The sequence below is a fragment of the Alosa pseudoharengus genome, unplaced genomic scaffold (assembly GCF_046254945.1).
Source record: "Alosa pseudoharengus isolate Yale_2024_CS ecotype anadromous, Long Island Sound unplaced genomic scaffold, YU_APseudo_1.1 YU_APseudo_1.1_scf_18, whole genome shotgun sequence".
Taxonomy (NCBI): Eukaryota; Metazoa; Chordata; class Actinopteri; order Clupeiformes; family Clupeidae; genus Alosa; species Alosa pseudoharengus.
Window position 1 is genome coordinate 34,511,942 of NW_027468650.1, and position 20,909 is coordinate 34,532,850.

At 41.7% G+C, this 20,909-nt stretch overlaps 1 protein-coding gene across 3 annotated transcripts; it reads left to right on the forward strand.

Annotated features, from left to right (window-relative positions):
• Positions 1-3,116: 3,116 nt before the first annotated feature.
• Positions 3,117-20,853, forward strand: mak (male germ cell-associated kinase). Of its 3 annotated transcripts, none has more exons than XM_076291053.1 (16): positions 3,117-3,250; positions 4,857-5,124; positions 6,218-6,272; positions 6,409-6,530; positions 6,930-7,009; positions 8,578-8,710; positions 10,155-10,326; positions 11,051-11,218; positions 11,826-12,092; positions 13,022-13,212; positions 13,436-13,578; positions 13,864-13,998; positions 18,292-18,360; positions 18,855-18,974; positions 19,186-19,281; positions 20,023-20,853. In XM_076291053.1, the coding sequence occupies exons 2-16, from the start codon at positions 5,024-5,026 to the stop codon at positions 20,172-20,174; spliced, it is 2,004 nt and encodes a 667-aa protein (XP_076147168.1). In that variant the 5' UTR covers positions 3,117-3,250; positions 4,857-5,023; the 3' UTR covers positions 20,175-20,853. The 3 variants fall into 3 exon arrangements, with proteins under 3 accessions (XP_076147168.1, XP_076147167.1, XP_076147169.1); XM_076291052.1 differs by lacking the exon at positions 6,930-7,009 and adding an exon at positions 8,226-8,308; XM_076291054.1 differs by lacking the exons at positions 3,117-3,250; positions 4,857-5,124; positions 6,218-6,272; positions 6,930-7,009.
• The last annotated feature ends 56 nt before the right edge of the window (positions 20,854-20,909 follow it).

Consider the following 20,909-nt stretch of genomic DNA (forward strand, 5'->3'; position numbering starts at 1 on the left):
CCAAGCTGAATTACTCAGCAATGAGAAAGGGTGTGTGTGTGTGTGTGTGCCTGCGTAGAGTGAAGCACCAGTCCTATTTGCTCTCGTCCACTCTCAGTGGAGCATCAGACAGGGAGAGCTGAGTGCCACTCCAATGTTCGTCGCCAGAGTCCATTTCAGGCCTGGACGCTCTCTCACACAGAACAGAGACAGCTTGATCTTTGCTGGACAAGGAGCAAAACTAATGTATCTTTACATGTATAATCATGCTAATCACTAAATGCTTTTGTCAGCAGTTTCCCAACCTGTTACTTCAGCCTCCATTCAGGCTGCAAATTATTGTACATTAAACATGAATAAGATAATATAAGTGTATTAGTCAGTTGCTTTGAGCAAACAGGCATTGCCCTAAATCATTTTCAAATGGCATAAGGGTGACCAGATTGTGTTCTCTTTTTGGTTTGTGAAAAAGAGGAAACAAGAGAAAACACTGCCTCAAAAGGCTATTTTGAACTCATTTGTGAACGACGGAGAGAAACACAATGCAAATTCACTGTAAACACGTTTGAGGCTAGAAGAACAAAATCCTGGATGATTTTTAGGTCTCAAAAAGAGGACATGTCCTGGAAAAAGAGGACATCTGGTCACCCTAAACAGGTTTCCTCCTTTTAACAGCTGCTGGACTTCAGGGTGACCTTGGTGGCTGCTCTATATCTCACCTTGCATGTAAAGCAAACTGCCTATATATTTGTTGTTAAAGCAAACAGTGTATTCAGAGGCCACTGGCATCAGGAGTTGTTAAACAAGTAGAGGACATCATAAACATAGGCTATGCTTCGTATGGCTTCTCTATTGAAATACTCAATCAACATAGGCCTATTGAAAAATTAAAAGGTGAAAAAGGAACTCAATACATATTTCTATAGTTTCAATGATTTGATGACTACATATTATTAAGCCATTTGGGAGGAATAGGCTACCAATTGTAGTAAAATAACAATTTGTTGCAGTAATATACTATACTACTATAACCTCAACCTGTTCTTGCACTGAAATAGTTTTTTATTTTACCTTGTCTACATTATACTTTACTCTCCTATTTGTCCATATTATTTATGCTGGTCTCTAGACCTTACTCTTGCACTGTTGCACTGTTGGACTAATGTTGGACTACTTTTTGCACCTTCACCATGACACTTACTCTCTTGAGCACCTTGCCATGCACACATAACTAAAGGACTATGGTTGGACCAAAGATTCTAGAGCGCTACACGGTCAACTCTAAAATCTTTGGGTTGGACTACTTTTTGCACCTTCACCATGACACTCACTCCATTTAGCACCTTACCAGTCCCGGCCCTGTCACTACAAGCGTCTTATGCTTGATCACCCTCAAGCACATTGGACTTTCTTAATTTAATTTATATAGTGTATTTAGTATTTCGTTTTCTTAGTTTTCTTATATTTCTTATCTTCTGCTGTCTTTATTGTACAGTGGAGTTTAGTTATATGTTAATACTTAAAAAGTGGGTATGCGGCGCATAGGGGCGCAGCACCATGGGGGCGCCAAAGCGATGGTAAAAATAATAATAATAATAATAATATATTTGGTATATTCTATATGTAGCTACTGTTGTACGTTTCTAAATCATTTCTGCATTTCCTCAATGTTAAATAACATTTTAGAGGACTAACAGGCTAGAGTAGGCGCCCTATCTCATAAGATTCTATCATAGAATTTTGACATGGGGTGGGGGTGCCGTGAGCGCTGAGTGAGCAGGTAGGAGTAGTGAGTTTTCGTCTATGGAAAAAGATGGATAAAGCAAAAAAGCTGTCAGGGGCTATAAATAGAAAAAGAAAGGGAAAATGAGATGGCATGTCAAGGTATGCGACAGTAGTTAAATAAGTGGATGGTGAAAAGCAACAGATAGGATTTAAAGTGTGACGTCTGTGCTTGGAGGCACACGTTTCATGTTCATGTTATTCATGTTACCAGACTAACTAGCGTTTGCTAAGCATATGCCGATTGGAATAGCCTATTCCATTCAGATAGCTAGGTGGCTACCATGCTCATACTGCACTTTTAATGGCAAACTGCAAACAGAAATGTCACACTAGCAACAACTCATTACATGTTTCCATTTCCTAACAATGAAGACTCCTTGTAATAACTTAATATTGTGCTGTCAATGTGGCGCAAACAAAGGCTAGAGTTGGATCAGCCTTATCCTTTGTGAGCAACAGCTGGCAAAAGGACGTTATGAGAACCAATGTTTGACTCTCTTAAAGTGACAATGCGACATTTAACAATACTTCAAGTTCAAATCGGCAGAATTTCTTAAAAAATAATAAAAATGTAATACATTATTGACTTTTGTTTTACTTTAGTTGTTTGTGGTTTTTTTTTTTTTTTTTTTTTTTGGGGGGGGGGGGGCAATTTGTTGTTGCATACCCCTCAAAAAATGGGTAGCTGCGCCCCTGCTTATGTTTACCATTTCTGCTGTAAGTGCATGTTGTGTGTGAAGTCTAGCCTATATGCTACTGAGACCCTTGAATTTCCCCTTGGGGATCAATAAAGTATCTATCTATCTATCTATCTATCTATCTATCTATCTATCTAAAAATGTGTAGGCCTATTGTGATTACAAAATTGTTTGTTATTTAAACGTTTTTCATTGCCAATAGCCCCTCCAAGACCAAGACACAAACGTTTTTTCATCAAGCTTTAGCGCCTCCAAACCAGTTGATGAAATACACTGCTGGAATCTTGAGTCATTCTCCCACCTATCGGTCAAACAGGGAAGTACATTTTAGGTGTGTTGGACGGCCTAAATGTCCTCGTCTTGGCTACATTTTGGAAATTATATTAGTTTTTCTTTGACAATAATTTTAGCAACTTTGATTGAATTTTGATTACAGCCAACCTGGAATATAAGATTATTGTTATTGTACCTGATTTCCCAATTATTATTTTAGAACACCTTTAATCATCTCTTACAAAACTACAATTCCCACAAGTCATTGCTTATTTTGAGCTGGCAGCGTTCCCAGAGCCATAGAGAGCCAACGCTCTCTATGGCTCTGAGCGTTCCCGTTGCTCTGTGTTAGAGTCAGTAGCGTTGCCAAGGAGAGGGATGTACACACCTTGTCGGAACAGAAACAACACAACACCAACATCTTAGGAGGCTGAATGTATATGCTCGCTTCACACGATTCTTTGTTATTTTTATATAAATCCAGACAGCAATCATAAAAGGCACGATATATCATGGTAAGTTGAAAATTAAGCACTAGCTGTTGAACAGGCTTAAAATGTGTGGGACGCTTGTTTGCTAACGTTATCAAGATAGGAAGGAAGGAAGGAAGCTAGCTAATGTTAGCTTTCTACTACTCGACCAACATTAAAGTTGGGTAGCTTTTCAGCTCCAGACAGCTCCTGATTGAATCTAGATCAATGTATTTAAAAGGATGCATTCAATTTCATGTCAGAAAAGGCATGTTATGTCTGAGTTGAATGCAGCTAATTGGTAGGCTATGTTAGCCGACTTAATGCTTAATGTACTGCTTGTAAGTTAATGCTTGATGTTGGAGAGATGGCTAGAAGCTGCTACTTCACTTGCTCTGAAAAGGGCAAAGTTAACTCTGTTTTCCAGACTAGGTAAATCTTTATTAGAGATAAATAATTACTTGACAGATATTCATCTGGTAAAATAATTATTGCCTGATGGCCAAGTTTAAGCTGTTCGAGCCTAATGTGAAGTGAGAACTTTCATTGTAACGTTAACTGTTCAGTCATTTGTAATGTGTTACAGCACGATGAGTGCGGTGAATGCAGTGTTGGGCTCTAGATATGCTATGCTATGCTAGCTAGACAGCTCAATAGTATTTTGACGATGGTCAAAATAGCTTGTGACGTCTGATTACTGCAAAGCCAGACGATGTGTATCTCAAGCCATGTGAGGGGTTTCAGCTTATTCAGCGACCTTGGGAAGCTTGCAAATGCTGTTAAGTCTTCTTAACACCCTCTCCAAGAGATTACAAGGTATTCAAGCTTAAGGTTTGTGGATACAAACAAGGTGGAAAAAAATGGTTTCAGTGATGTTTGAAAATGCCATGTTGGACAATTCAAAAACCTTTGCCTGTTATCTAGAAAGACTTCTCTTCGCACCATTGAAGTGATATTTGATCATTCATTTTGTCCAGTGTGTACTTGTCACCTATGCCCTGCATGTAAACGTTTCTAAGGAGCATTGTTCCCTGTAAGATCAGGTGTGTGTTCAGGTAAATAGTTCTGAACTAGATTTCTGTTGGTGTCTTTGTGTCCCCTGTCAGGCTGCAACTAAAATTAGTTTAGAAATGAATGATGATTAAGAGGACCTTTATGGTGCCAGGGAGGCTGTGAATGATGCATAACAAGCCATTCCGCGTTACCATCACCTGCATAAGACCAAGCCAACACTTTCTTAAGATACAAATTGGCAGTCATTCTAATTAGCTATTAAAGAGATTGAGAGCAGCTTGTAGTTCAGCCGGCCCGCGTTGTACGTTTTGGCGGTGATGTAAGACCTTAAGCTCCTATTCCCATCTACTTCCATCATCCCTGTCCTGTGCGTCGGGCTGGTCGCCCTGAGGCTGACTCATTTCCCCTGAGCTGTGGCTCTCCTGGGCCGGCCTGCCTGCACACATGGCCTGCTAATCCATCCCCGCTGAGGCAGGCAGGCAAGTCGCACAAGATGGCCTCCCTCCTTTACCCACGCTGACGTAGTATTCCTAAACAACTCCCACTGGGATAGAGTCTGCAGTGGTGTGGAGGAGAGTCTGCCGTGTTGTTGTTTTCACACACAGATTATGTAATAACTTGTGCTGTGCATCCACAGGTACAAAGTTGGCACCCGCAGACATAATTGACTTGTGAAGAAAAGAAATGAGCTGGACATCGAGTGGATTCAAGTGACCCCACACAGCTGTGACCTACGGATCACCTGAGACCCAGACAACGTTGGAGGAGAGGGGGCTGCTCGTCCTTTCGTATGACGCCTGAAGGATGAATCGGTACACCACGCTGAAGCAACTGGGAGATGGCACATACGGCAGTGTGCTCATGGGGAAAAGCAATGAGTCAGGAGAGCTGGTGGCCATTAAGAGGTATGACTTCATCTGTATGAAATATATGTATGTCTGTATGCATATATATATGAGCTGGAAATACATACCTATATATGCAGCAATGTGAAGATGGCATAACAGGTGCATTACTATAGTATGTGACAGCTATCTCAGTGCTTGTCATTGTGGTTAATTAATTTGAATGCTGTATAGGCTATATCCTGGACTGAAACAGCTGATCAGGCAGTGCGATCAGTCATTGACCCATTTTGCCATATTCTGGCTCAAGGTTTATGAGTAAAGCCTAACGTGGACTTAGAGACCCATGGGACAGTCTGGCTCAGAAAGTCTCAGAGTATTAGAGCAAATTAGCTCAGTCTGAGGGCTTCCGTCCTTTTTTCCCTCGTCTCGTCTGAGCCCCTCTGGCAAGCCAGCTTACACGTCCTGTTCTTTCAGCGGAGCTGCGTGTCTGAATAATGGATGCCCCAGCGGAGGCAGCAGCGGAGTGTGTACAAGCGGCCCGTTACCATGCAAAGCGATAGCCCCGGTGACAGTGAAAGGAGTGAAAGTGCACCGTGTTGAGTTGCCACCATGCCACATCAACTGATGTGCAATATAGCCACGTGTGTGTGGGAGTGTGTGTGTGTGTGTGTGTGTGTGTGTGTGTGTGTGCGCCACTATCCATTACATAATTCCACACACAGAAGCAGTGTCAGGTGCATGACTAGATTGGGTTGCACCAGAACGGCAGTTTACCAGATAGCGTTATACTGTACACAGTGTTACAGGAGTGCTATAATCTATTAATGTGGTAATGAGCACAGTACTAGATATAAATGGGAGTGTGGTTCACCTCAAAGCTGTCGGGTGTCAAATGTTTTTAATGCTATTTACTATTTCTGTGTATTTCTAATACAATTTCTAGTACATGTACTGATGATTAGGGCTATAAGCCCAGTGGTCAAGGAAGAAAAGAGAGATTGCAATTATTTGGTGGTAGTAAATTCAAGATGGATGGACAGTTTTATGTGTCAAGATAACTCCCGTGCCTGACAAAAATTGGCTGTTGTGGTGCTTGAACCATGGAGACATGGCTCACTCATTGTTTGGCCACCTGTACTTTGTGTCACAGGATGAAGAGGAAGTTCTATTCCTGGGAGGAATGCATGAATCTGAGAGAAGTCAAGGTGCCAGTATATATTAATATTATTACTAATATTAGTGTTCCTAGTGGGTAAACATTTTCCCCAAAGCTTTTGTTTTAAACTAACTTACATGCTCATGGCTGATTGTATTCATCTGATGTTTTGTATGTTCTTGCAGTCACTAAAGAAACTAAATCATGCCAATGTTGTGAAACTGAAGGAGGTCATCCGTGAGAATGACCACTTGTACTTTGTCTTCGAGTACATGAAGGAGAATCTCTATCAGCTAATGAAGGACAGGTATGAAAAGTACCTTAGCACTCATACCAATCCCTTAGGCTAGTAAAGACATGTTCTGGGTAGTGTATATTTTTATTCTGTGTAGTTCTACCAGATCTAGAATGCAATCACTCCCTGTAATATCAGTATGAAAATGGTCATGTATGTATTTGTACAGAAGTAATGTGCACATTGTTATTCAAATACCTTATATTTATAGAAATGTATGCATTGCATTGTATTAAGCTTGTAGAAAATGGGGGTCTACCACATGCAGTTTGATGGTTATGGTTTTAATAACCAATGTCTTGTTTGCTGACACCTACAGTACTAGTGCAGAAGATAGTCTATGTTTAGGGCTAGAGAGGTAGCCTTTGTTACATTATCTACATATAAGTTGTGCTGATTCTCCATTTGCAGAAACAAGTTGTTTCCAGAGTCTGCCATCAGAAATATAAGCTTTCAGATATTGCAAGGGTTATCATTTATCCATAAGCATGGTAGGTTTACCTCCGAGGCCTGTGAAATGCACTTCTGATAAACCAAAACAATTGAGCATGGAATTGTATGTACTGACAAATTCAAAAGCACAAACAGTGCAATATACTTTTAATAAACATACAATGAATACTTTTTAGGCCTTGTTGTATTCAACTTAATCTTACACTTGCCTCTCCTCTCCATGCTCAGCTGTTGGGTTTGTACTTGAAGGACTTGTGAAAAGTCAAGTGTGCCCCAGATATGGAATACAGCATAACTTCAAACTCACTCTGTTTAGATAAGGAGGGTTTCCATAGAATACGAGGGATTGAATCACCCTGAAAGGCTTGCTCAGATATGGCTGGCTGTATAATCTGAGACCCCGTTTACATTTGTTTTTAAAATGTGTCTTGGGTGATCTGATCACAAGTGGTCAGTTCTAAATACAAGTGTAAACAATCACCAGATCATCGTGATCTGATCGCTCAAACCCTTGCTGTGATGGTCTAAGACAGTGGTTCTCAAACTTTTTCAGACCAAGGACCACTTAATCAATAAAAATAGCCTCACGGACCACCTAGCTAAAAAAAAAAAGTAGACAGTAAATTACACAATAGGCCTACTCACTGATTGTCTTTGCACCTTGCTTATTGGGTCAGAGAATTTATATGATTTAAACTGGTATGCCTTACATAGGCAGTGTTGCAGAAATGTTTGGATTTACATACAACTTGGTTCAATATTGCAAATAACTCATCTATATTATATTTTACCACGTCTGCTCACGGACCACTTGGGCTAGCTTGCGGACCACCAGTGGTCCCCGGACCACACTTTGAGAAACACTGGTCTAAGACACATTTGACCACATGTCTTTTGTAGTGTAAACACTGCATTTGGATGCGCCCCGGACAATGGGAGTCATAATGGATGTGACGTTAGCAATAGCAGAATCTAAACACAAGTGGTCAGCAATGTCTCTGGCTGTACACCGTGAATTCATGTGTAAACAGTGATGTGTCTCGGCTGACCACTTGTGATCGGATCACCCAAGACGCATTCTAAAAAGAGATGTAAACAGGGTCTGAGTATGGCTCACTTGACCATAACGTCACATGTCCTGTGGGTTGTATTTGTTTCGGGTCTTGTCCTTCCTCACTTTCTTTTTCTTTTCTATTTTCTCTCTCTCTCTTTCTCTTTTTCTTCACTTGGGTGATCTGTCTATCGCCATCTTAGAGAAAATAAGATGTTCACTGAAAATGAAATCAGAAACATCATGTTTCAGGTGATCTCTGGCTTAGCCTTTGTGCACAAACATGGTAAGCCTCTTGCTGTCCTCTGTCCTGTTATTCTTTTATCCCATTCATTTGTGATTTGCGATATTTTTATACTCTCACTTGATGCCATGAAATAAATGCTGTAAATACAGTATGTCACAACATCAGCACTCTGACTATTAGAGTGGTCAGCTCTCTGACTCCCTGACTATTAGAGTGGTCAGCTGTCTGACTCCCTGACTATTAGAGTGGTCAGACTTGTATGTGTTCCATTTCCAGTTCTCACAGTGTGTTTATGATGGCACATGTAGGGTTTTTCCATCGAGATATGAAGCCTGAAAACCTGCTCTGCATGGGTCCAGAGCTGGTGAAAATAGCAGACTTCGGACTGGCCAGGGAGATCAGATCCCGCCCCCCATACACAGACTATGTCTCCACACGATGGTAATAGAACTTTAAAATGCCTTTTCTTGTGATATTCCTTAAAAACAGGTCTGCCAACAAAAACACATTTGAAGTGAGGATCTATAAGCTAGATCTTTTTGCTTAGATAGGCCTAGATTTTTTAAAGCATGTGTAGTAGAATCAGTACTGTATTAGATTTTTAGTCAGAATAAAAATGTATTCTGTAGTATGCCAAAAACAACCATAATTATGCCCTACACAATTACTGTTTTGCATTTAATGAATTCACAAGTCTACGATATGAATAAAGGTTTGATGGGGTACACGGTTTGCAGTACCACTGCTTTATATTTAAGTTGCTGTTAGATTGCCCATTTCTAATTTAATGTGTAGGGTAATGACTTACATTAGGAAGAATGCAAATGGAGTGAGTGAATCGCTGTCCTAACAAATGTTTAGCTCCACTCACTCAGTAAGATCCAATGGACCTTACACAATGATCTGGCCCGCTGCCAATCAAGCATTGAACTTCATTCCCCTACAGCGGCATTCCCTGTCCTCAGAATGTACTTTGCAACTTAATAATGGCTGAAACACAGACACTTTGTTGAGTCTGAATTTGGAATAATTTCTGTTTGTAAACACAATATGACAATACATTGATAATAAGGCACTTTTGGATGGGGACACAATTTTGGTACTAGTGTATTTAGACTCCTGATTGCACGAATATGGCCTGGTCTCATGGTGAAACAGAGAAATTACAGGGTGAAAAATAGGTTGTTGATGTGGTCAGCTGCCTTTGGCAGGTACCAATTCCCAGTGCGATTAGAATGTTGCAGAATAAATGTTTTCAAGAATGTTTTGGTTCATTAAATGTAACATGGATTTTTAGAATCTTATCGTAAATGTGCTAATTACCAACCATTTCGTTCGGAAAAAAAACCAACAACGTTTTTTAATACTTCAAAATAACAATTGAAAAATGAACGAACCTTACATTTTTCAGTAGCCATAGGTGTGTAGATTTGAACAAAATCTAATTTGGTTCTTACCGGGGCTTTCACTGCCTGAAATATTCGATTTTGTTTACCACCTCGGAGTTTAGTGCTGGGCTGGTGGGTGCCTATTCCCAACCTTTCTCACGGCACATCAACGGTTAGCCCGAGAATTCTTGTCGAGTTGTCGCAAATCAAAATTCCACTGGAGCTCCAAGCGGATTTGTACACGCAGCCTTACAACTCTGTTTACAGCTCTTCGAGTCACGGTAAAATGTAATTTTTGGTACATAGCTAATTTAAATACACTTATGGTATGGGTGCTTGCGTTTCTTTTGGAATTCGCCGTCTTGGTTTGTATAGAAATTAATATTAAGTGACACATATACCTAAAAAGTTGGAAATACGTGACGGTTGGTAATAGCTGACGTTCCTATACATTGTTGATGAATACATTCTTCCATTAAAATTCCATTTTCCCCCAGGTATCGCGCTCCAGAGGTTCTCCTCCGGTCATCTGTGTACAGCTCCCCCATAGACATCTGGGCCGTGGGCTGCATTATGGCCGAGCTCTACACCCTCAGGCCACTGTTCCCTGGCAACAGCGAGGTGGACGAGATCTTCAAGATCTGCCAGGTCCTTGGCACGGTGAAGAAGGTAAGATAAGCTTTATCTGGGCCACATCAGTACCTGCCCAAGTTGCGCCCAACAATCCATAGAGGTGTGACCGCACTCAAGTTGCTGGAAATTTCCCAAGGTCACCTGTGTTCCCTTTAGAAATAGGACACCATCTCCCATGAAGGAAGAGTGCTATTTCAAGCTTTTCCTTCTCAGAAATGTATATTACGGCAAAATAATTAACACATATTTTACAAATCATGCATTTTAGCACATTTGACATAAATTCCATTAATAATGTGAAATTGGCTGCTGCTTTGTTCCTTTACAGCAGTGTCTCTCAAACTTTTTCAGACCAAGGACCACTTAACCAATAAAAAAAAAATCACGGACCACCTAGCTACTCACTGAACCACCTTGCTTATTGTCTTTGCACCTTGCTTATTGTGATTTAAACTGGTGTAGCTTACATAGGCAGTTTTGCCGAACTGATTTACATACAAGTTGGTTCAATATTTTGCAAACAACTCATCTATATTATATTTTACCACGTCTGCCCGCGGACCACTTAGGATAGCTTGCGGACCACCAGTGGTCCCTGGACCACACTTTGCTTTACAGTATACCTCCTACATATTAATGAGTTCATATGGAACTCCAAGATACTTTTTTTCAATCGTTTGAATGTCCACCTGCCAGACCTATCCAGCATACCATACTGTAATACTACATGACCGAAACACATCTTTTCTGTGTCCTGCAGTCTGATTGGCCTGAGGGATACCAGCTTGCGTCAGCAATGAACTTCCGCTTCCCACAGTGTGTCCCCACCCCTCTGAAGACCCTAATCCCCAACGCAAGTCATGAGGCCATCTCCCTGATGAGGGACATGCTCCAGTGGGACCCCAAGAAGAGACCCACGGCTGCACAGGTACAATGACCAGCGTGGTCAATGATGCCCCTTCTCCACTGGAACTAGACTAAAGGGCCACTCACACCAAGAACGATAACAACAAAAAAGTATCTTTCTAATAACATGGAGTCATGGAGAACGATATCGTAAAGTTTTAGCCATTCATCAACACAAGGAGAGACTTTCCTTCTCGTTAGTTCAGTGTGGATACTTTTACCGCTAAGTTCTATCTAGTTATCTTTAAAGTTATCATTCCTGGTGTGGCTATTTTTCTATCAGCATATTGCACGTATCTGATAATTGAGGGTTATAAGATCAGGCTAATGTCAGGGGACTGGAGTTAAAAGATCTGTGTTACAGTATGGCTCAGTCTGTTACGCTTGGCTTTCACCCTGATACTTTACTGAAGGACAAGCCATGGTGGCATTATTAAAGATCTTGAATGTGTGCTGATATGATCATGTAGTTGACATTATAGATTGATGATATGGATTTGAACAGTTAGATTTTTATTTTCAACCAAACCTTTGCATAGGTCTTACAGTTATTTTGCGACTGAAAGTTAAGGAGAGATTTTTAAATAAGCTTGGCTGACATTGCATTTCATATTGATGTCATATTTTAGGCTCTACGATATCCCTACTTTCAAGTGGGGCAGTTGCTGGGTCCCCGACCACAGAGTTCAGATCTCCGAAAGTCCCAAGCAAAGTCGTCCCAGGCTACAGATCCTAAACTAGAGATCCAGTCGGCCTCGGAACCGGTGCTAAAGTCCTCGACGAAGCTGTCTGGCAGGAGTTCCCAGCAGCCCCTTCAGCCTCTACCTCAGAACGTCCCTCAGACAGAGCACCACAGCGACCCGCTCAAACAGGAGCGGCCACACGGACTCCCAAAGGTGACCTCAGAGCAGCTCCTGGAGTCGCTCTTATTCATTTCAATTTGCATTCTGTTGAAAACATATCATGACAGACGCACCACATGTACCCTTTCACTTCAGCTCGTTAGCTTAACAGATGACTTAGCTATAGCAATACATGTTAGTTTTAAAGAAGCCCTATGCAGGTCTGGTTATTCCTTTGCTGTTTCTGGGTTTTCGCCGGATTTGGGCTCGCATTTTTCACGACATAGCTCCTCCTGCAGCTTCGGTAGCAAGTGACTGCTACGCTAAACCCCCACTAGCTAGCAAGCTAGCCATCAAGAAACGCTAAACACATACAGGGCTCACAATAAAACGGTCGAGCAAACACATTGTTCAAGAGACTATCAAACCACATTACAAAAACGAAGTTCACCCAAGGGTAGGCTACTTAATTTCAACAGCAACAAAGCCAAGTCGGCGTCTGTTTTGCAGTCTTCTTAGAAACTACAATCTGACTACATTTTCGAGGCGCAATTGGATACTTCCGTTGAGTTACATCCGGATTTACCCGGTCCGGGTTCAGAAAGTTGCATATTCGTTTTTTCCGCGGAGAAGCGATAAAGGGAGACGAAGCACCCACCAAACAACCCAGAAAGTGTTGTAGAACCATCAGAACGACTCTCAACCTGTATAATTAAGGTCATTTTTGCTAAAATTGTTGCATAGGGCTTCTTTAAAACGCATCACTTTTGCTATGTTTTATACCTGGCGTCCGAGACTTTTGAATAATTATTGTCGCTTTAAAACACTTTATAAAAATGTTTATATAAAGTTTAACGGTGGACCAGGTAACGTACATAAGACTGAGTTTGCCTCTATTATTAGCACAGTATCATTTTGACAAACAGATCTGTGTGTTGGCAGTCCTGACCCCCTTATCCTCTGGTCTTTGTTTTTCTGGACAGAAGTCTTCTCTGCCAGGTAGCGAGAACACTATGGTGGGTGTGAAGGGTGGACGTAGGCGGTGGGGTCAGACCATGTCCAAACCGTCGGACAGCTGGGATGACTCAGATCGCTCGGACACTGCCGTGTCCAGCTCCAAGAAGCCCAGCATAGGCCCTGAGGAGGAGAAGGCCAACAAGGACTCCAACGCTCAGTAGGTTTTGTTCAAATTGTCGTTTTTGAAACTTTAGCTTATCATCATTTTACTTGTTTTGTTAGTCAAACTAGTTTGCATTTTCTCAGCATGCTTTTGCTTATGGTGGTATTTTAAGTGAATAACAACTTTTGCGAACACAAAAATTAAGTCTTTACTGTAAACGTGAACTTTTGCTGTCTCACATATTTAATTGTCCCTTGTTTCTCCTTAAAACATCCAGGTCCAAGGAACAAAAAGCCCTGTATACCTTCAGCACTGTGACAAAGCTGCCAAGCAACATTAAAGTCAACCAGACAGATTTGGGTATCCAGAATTCAACCTCAGCCAGACAGCATTACCTGCGCCAGTCACGCTATCTTCCAGGTAATGTGGAATTAACTGCACATAGTCATTACGGTGCAGTTTTCAGACATTTTTCTTGACAGATCCAGCCTGCTGCATTTTGTGGCTGTCTTGAGCCAGTTGCACATTGCTGTTGTATCTTGTCTCATGTTGTACTGTATTCATTCGGTTTGCTTGTTGATTAGCTACCTTTGGAGGTCCACAACTAATAGCACAAGGAATTGAACATCTTTTCCTGTGTTTCACTCATGTCATGACATTAGCTTTGCCTTGACAATGGATGGCTGTTTTTGTGTACTCTTACAGGCTTGATTAGCAAGAACACATCATCATCGGGTGACAAGGGCACAAGCAAGGACCCGCTGGAAGGCACCACGAATCCCATGAACAAGCCACTTGCTCCCATTGGTGGTGGATCATCCATCACCCGGGTCAACGCAGGTCAGTGACTGTTACTTTTCCATGGTGCATTTGTAAAGGCCTGGCATGGTCTGCGCTGCCCAGGTACTAAATATGATCCGTTCTGCTCGGCTAACCTGCTAATTTCCTAATTCACGGCTAATCTGACATGCCAGTCTAGCACAAAGCAGTGGTTTGAATGAGCTTAAGTGGCACGGCCAGGCGGGTGACCGGCGTCTCTATTATTCATTTGCCCCACATGACTGACACCAGATATTAACCCTTGCTCTACCCTTTACTTAATTCATTAGACAAGCAGAGTATTGTCACTTGTAGCTTAAGCTCAAGTGTCCCCCAGATTGCCACTGTAGGTAGTGGGGCAGATAACTGTAACAATCGTTCAATTCTGGTGACAAGCGTAAAATTTGATATGTTTATCCCTCTGAGGCCATTTATTTGAAAAATAACGTTAGCCACGTGAATTTTCAAAATGGCGGCCATTTTCCAAGATGGCCGCCAATTTTGCCATTGGAGAAACCCATTTTGCCCCAGAATTTTAGCCATGGGACATATTTCAATGTTTTTATTATTGAATCCTACATTTCAGACCTTGGGAACATCACAAAAATATATATGAGTGTGATTTTAGAGTATTTAATGCCCTTTCTAGCAAATAATATGAAAAAAAGGCACAAAACGTGAAATAATTTCAGAAAAAATATTTAATTTGAAGTATGGTGAAGTAATAGAAAATGTGGTATATATGTTTGAACTATTATGTTTTCTGAAGCATCTAAGGATAAAGTTACTAGTCCAGGCATTTACAGCTGCATAGAGCTGTACAGGTAAGACCAAACTGATAGGGTCGGAGAAAAAAGGTAGAGATATCTACAATACATGGACATTAACGGAGGCAGAAGCAAAAGTTTTTAAGCCATACTATGAACGTTTTGAAGCATATGTAATGCCGATGTAATTTCCGCACGCTACAAGTTCCATGAGAAGATACAGGGACCTAGCGAGCCTTTTGAGCAGTTTGTCACAGAATTGAGGCTGCTTGTGAAGGACTGTGGATATGCGGTGTGGATAACGGTGAAGAAAGATAAGGGTCGCTTCCATGGTCGCGCTAAAACCTGCGGCTACTGTGGAAATAAGGCACACGACACGAACAGCTGCCCGGCAAAAGGGAAACAGTGCATGATGTGCAACAAGTGGAACCATTTTGCAAAAGTATGTCGTTCCATGCAGTGAGTGAAAATGAACCTGACGAATACACAGACGGTGAAGACTTGTTTATTGATGCAGTAACAGAGGGAAATAGTTCTCAAGATACCAAATTGGACACCGGGGCCTCAGCTAAGGGATTGGGAATACAGAATATGCTACAACCCTCAATGTGCCCGCTTTATGGTTATGGTAGAGAGCAGCTTGTAGTTAGGGGCAAGTACAACATGAAATGCCAATACAGGGACATTCAGTTGATGCTGAAGTTTTATGTTGTAGACACACATGCACCACCAGTGCTAGGATTGCAAGCATGCCTGGATTTTGGATTGATCAAGCTCATTCTCTCTGTGTCCGCTGAACAAGAGGTGTCTATAATGGAGGAGTTTGCAGACGTTTTTAAAGGAATAGGACTTTTCCCTGGTGAATGTACCATTCACATCGACCCCAATGCAGTGCCCGTTGTTCACCCACCAAGACCCGTTGCTTTACGTGATCGCCTGCGGGATGAGCTACAGAGTATGGAGAAACAAAAGATCATCGTGAAAGTCACCGAGCCAACCGAATGGGTCAACTCAATGGTAGCAGCAGAAAAACCACGCACAGGCAAGCTGAGGATATGCCTTGATCCCAAAGACTTGAACAAGGTAATCAAACGACCGCACTACCCATTACCAACCCTCGATGACATCACATCCAGGTTAGCTGGAGCATGCTACTTTAGTGTCATGGATGCCAAGTCAGGCTACTGGGCTATAAAGCTCACAGAGGAGTCTTCCAAGCTGACAACCTTCAACACAGTGTTCGGACGGTACAGATTCCTGCGGTTACCCTTTGGAGTAAAATCTGCCCAGGATGAGTTCTAGCGGAAGGTGAACGAGACCTATGAAGATCTACAAGGCGTCATGGCGATTGTGGACGACATTTTCATATACGGCATATAAGCAGGAGCATGATGAAAACCTCCGTGCCATGCTGCAACGTTCCAGAGAGAGAGGAGTGAAGCTCAACCCGGAAAAGAGTGTTGTCTGTGCCACTGAGGTCAGCTACTTTGGGCACTTCATCACCAAAGATGGAGTCAAGCCTGATCCAGCCAAGATTGCAGCTATCAAAGAGATGAAAGCCCCAAAAGACAAAGGTGAGCTGGAAACAATCTTAGGCATGGTGAACTATCTGTCAAAATTTGCCCCAGATCTTGCCAGCATCAATGCGCCTCTCCAACAGCCGAAAACGTACTACGATAGGTCAGCCAGACCTCTGTCGCCGCTGCAGGAAGGTCAACACATCCGCTTTCAAGAGCAAGGTCAGTGGAAACCTGCAGTAGTCATCAGACCGGCTGAAACTGACCGTTCCTATCTCATACGTTCAGCTGAAGGAGGACAGGAATACAGGAGAAACAGACGCTACCTCCTTTCCACTAAAGAACATCACACTCACACTGACAAGAGTCTTGAGGACAACACATCACAGACTCCACACAACAGCACATCTCCTACTTTACAGACCGCAAATGAATTTGCCTCTCTGACCACCAATTACAAGACAAAATCAGGACGTGAAATCTAGCCTAGAGCTATTTTGACTTGTAAGACTATGTAAAAGGGTGTAGGCGGATAGCTGCCCTTCCAAAAAAAACCTCACTCACTTAGAAACAGTTGCTAGGCTACATTAGTTCTTGGCATTCCAATGTGAACGGAAATACAAGAATACAAGGCAACATCCAAATACTTTTTTCTTTCTTTTTTCAAATTAAAATGAATTTAAAATTCCTTAAGAAGAATAAATGATTGTAATCAATCAATAATGAATAATAATGATAATTATGAATAGTAGCCTATGATTTCCATTCTGAATCATGACGTCCCACTATTAGACTTACCTATTGATCTGGAAGTTTTATGGTATTAGAAATAGTATCATTGTAATCCTTGACCATCAACATGGGGGTAGACATCACCATTATTGATTTTCGATGTTTGGCGAAAAAGATATGATGTAGGCCTAAAATATATAATTCTGTAATAGCAGATAACAAAATGGCTGCCATTGCAGTCCAGAGGCATTCATTGATGTTTTGTATGGTATCCTTGGCATCATTGACCATCAAAACATAGGGGTAGATCTCATCATTTATGTGCTTAACTGTTTTGCTTAGTAGATATGATGAAAAACACATAATTTGGTAATGGCGGAAACAAAATGGCCGCCGAGGCTGGCATGGGGGGGGTTTGCAATGGCTAACGTTCTTTATTGAAAGAGCAATACCCATACAGCAATTGTGCCAATTTTGGCGCTTGTTACCAGTTGTGAACGATTCTTATGAAAAAATTCAGTTATCTGCCCCACGTATTGTCTACGTGGAGTCTTCCACTTTCCTGGCCTCTTCTGCCTTTGTTTGGATTCCACGTCTTTCCTGCTTAAAGTTTCACTTAAAGAAGCACTATGGAACAATTTTAGCAAAAATGACCTCAATTTTGCAGGTTGAGAGTCGTTCTGATAGTTCTACAACACTTTCTGGGTCTTTTGGTGGGTGCTTCGTCTCCCCCTATCGCTTCTCCGCCGAAAAAACGAATATGCAACTTTCTGGTCCCGGTCCGGGTAAATCCGGATGTGACTCAGCGGAAGTATCCAATCGTGCCTTGAAAATGTAGTCAGATTGTAGTTTCGAAGAAGACTGCAAAACAGATGCCGACTTGGCTTTGTTGCTTTTGAAATTGTAAGTAGCCTACCCTTGGGTGAACTTCGTCTTTGTAATGTGGTTTGATAGTCTCTTGAACAATGTGTTTGCTAGACCGTTTTATTGTGAGCCCTGTATGTGTTTAGCTTGGTTTCTTGATGGCTAGCTTGCTAGCTAGTGGGGCTTTAGCGTAGCAGTGACTTGCTACCGAAGCTGCAGGGGGAGCTGTGTAGTGAAAAATGCGAGACCAAATCCGGCAAAACCCAGAAACAGCGAAGGAATAACCAGACCTGCATAGTGCTTCTTTAATTGGTTCAGTACAGGAGCGCTTGTCCTTTCCTGTTGCCTCGTTCACCTGTTTTATGTTGTATGTTATTCTATGTTCATACATTTCCTTTTCTACTCTGTGTCTTGGTGCTGCGGCCCGTAAACAGAAGAGGGCACTTCTAAATCATCTGATAAACCAAAAGAAAAAACACTTGACAGAATTGAGCAGCCGAAAGGTACATATTGGGCAGCATTATTAGGATGAATGGCTCCTAACTGGAGCATTAGCTAAGCTTTTATGCAAAGTATTAATGCATTTGATACTAAAATGATATCCCTAGTGGTGCTGAAGCTACCGGTACATGGATCTTGGTTGCCCCCTGTAGGTTGGTTAGCAAACTACAGCTCTCTTGTTCGCTAAAAATGAGAGCAAATGGGTGACATGCTGTTTAAAGCATAACATTAGAGGGTATCATTCTGAATATTGGGCTGGCAGGATGCAGAACTGGTGTGTTAGACTGTATTAATTTGATTTGAAAACACATGGAACATGAATCCAGTTTAACTTTAGTTTAACCTCAGATAAACAATTAAGAGACATTAGAGAGATATATATTATAAGAGATATTGTGCTGAAACCAATGATTCAGCGTGCACACATACTGAGAATGCTCAATAAATGACATTGTGGTATTTGAGCCTTCTGAAATGTGTCATTTATCACTTGCAGGTAACTTCATTAGCACAACGTACAACCTCTCCGGAGGTTACATCCCGTCCTTCCAGAAGAGGGAAGTCGGCTCTGTGGGTCAGAGGATCCAGCTCGCTCCCATAGGAGGTCAGCACGCACGTGAGTGTCCATACTACTCCTGCATAAGAGACCAAGCTCCTCTGTGGCATCTCAGACACCTCTTGGTCCACTCTCCTTACTCCTGTCTTTACATCCAGAGCCTTGTAGACATCATTCTCTCTCTTTAGTCACTGTTAGCTCATCTCATCATCACCCCTCTCATTCATGCTTCTATTCTTGCATGTTGTCTTTCTTCTCTTCCTCTTCTTAGTTGATCTTTCCACTGTTCCGGATAGTAAAACTGGCAAAACTAAATCTTCCAAGCCAAAGCCAATTTCCAGCGCTTCTCTTACTGAGAGCAATGAAGGTAATGCCTCTGATGCTGACTAGAAAAGGGCTATTGTGACCTTGTTCTAAATTACAAAAATCTTACCACTGCCTCATAGAGTAATATTCTATCATATGGGCTAATACAACTGCTCTAGCATGGTTATGGAATTTAGCAGACGCTTTTTTCCCAGGATAAAAATTAAAAAAAATCTTGTAGTTAAGTACAGTGTGATTAGTGGTTGTTATACCCTACATGAGCAGCAGCCAAAATGTTTAACATTGTATGGGAATTTTTAAAATGAGGTATTTTAAAGCAACACCAAAGAACTTTCGTTCTGTCGCACGCACGCTATTTGTTTATCCAGCACCGGCTTTGCAAATAACGATGTCCACAGACAAGGTAGAATATTTTGCACGATTTATGAAAGTACGATGCATCAGATGCAAGTCAAATTTGTAGTTTCTTATGTCTCATTCCATCGAACTACAGACCCGCTACGGCAAACTTACATAGTGCGGTTATAGCCGATAGAGGGCCGCGAAGCGAATGCACAAGTGCCGTTCACCCTGTTACAAGTTGATGAACCACTGAAACGATTTTGGAAACATTATCTTAAGGTACAAAAAACTCTTTGGTGTTGCTTTAATGAGCATCTTATTTAAACAGTCTATGATTAGCACCCCATCACACAGCAACAGTTGTTGTACCCATGTCTAAATGAATGTGCACATCCTAAAGACGTGCGAGTGGTAAATTCTCCCCCCCTTGCGATCCCAGATTATGAAGGGTGGAAAAAGAGAATGGAGAGATCACAGCTGAAGGGCAGCAGCTACTCGGCCCTGGGGAAGAACTCGGGGAACCTGCTGACGCGCGCGCAGCCCGTCCACGGCAGAGTCGACTGGGCAGCCAAGTACGGAACCCACCGGTAGCGCGTCTCAGAGAGAAAACAGATCTTCACCTTTCCTCCCCCAGCATTTGTACATTCCTGTAATGCAGGCCTTAGTGGAGCTTGAGCAGCCTGCACCAAGAGCCTCCAAAGACCTCTGTTGTGGCAAAGTGCTCCAAACAGCAGTGTGATCACTGCATCCATATGAAGGTAACAAAGGGAATCCGGCTCTGCTTTCACTGCGTGATGGCAGAGTCTTGTGTAACATCATAGACACATATTACAGATTATAGTGACTGTATTAAAAGATCATCGGATTTTGGTTATTGATACAATCAAATACTGAACGATTTTTTTTTACCTAGTTTGAAATGTATTTTCATTTATTTTATCTATCAGCAGACTTTGTGTTAAGTCAGTCTTTTAAAATGAATGTCTGAAGATGGGGTTATTTTGTATGTTTGACCCACCACATTGAGTCCATTAGATTATGCTGTTTGGTAGCGGTCTAATATTTTGCAAGACACATCTTGAAGTATTTTCTATTTGGTATTTTATTTGTCCTAACCACCTTAAACAATAGGGTATGTGACTTTTGATAGCTTTTCAGGTCTTTCTGAAACTTTTTTTGTACTACCATTAGTTAGAAATGAGACTGTAAAATGGGCCTTAGTCTCACAAAACTTTACGGGATGCATGTAATAAAGACTGTTTTGTAAGTATTTTATACTACAAAAAGTAATGTTTCTTTCAATTGGTCCAACACCATTCAGGGTAC

What these genes read in the sequence shown, in the direction of transcription:
- mak (XM_076291052.1), top strand. Translation starts at nt 5,024, where the DNA reads ATGAATCGGTACACCACGCTGAAGCAACTGGGAGATGGCACATACGGC. An exon ending in GGCCACACGGACTCCCAAAG is followed by an intron (nt 12,093 to 13,021) that starts GTGACCTCAGAG and finishes TTTTCTGGACAG; the next exon opens with AAGTCTTCTCTGCCAGGTAG. An exon ending in TCTTACTGAGAGCAATGAAG is followed by an intron (nt 19,282 to 20,022) that starts GTAATGCCTCTG and finishes TTGCGATCCCAG; the next exon opens with ATTATGAAGGGTGGAAAAAG.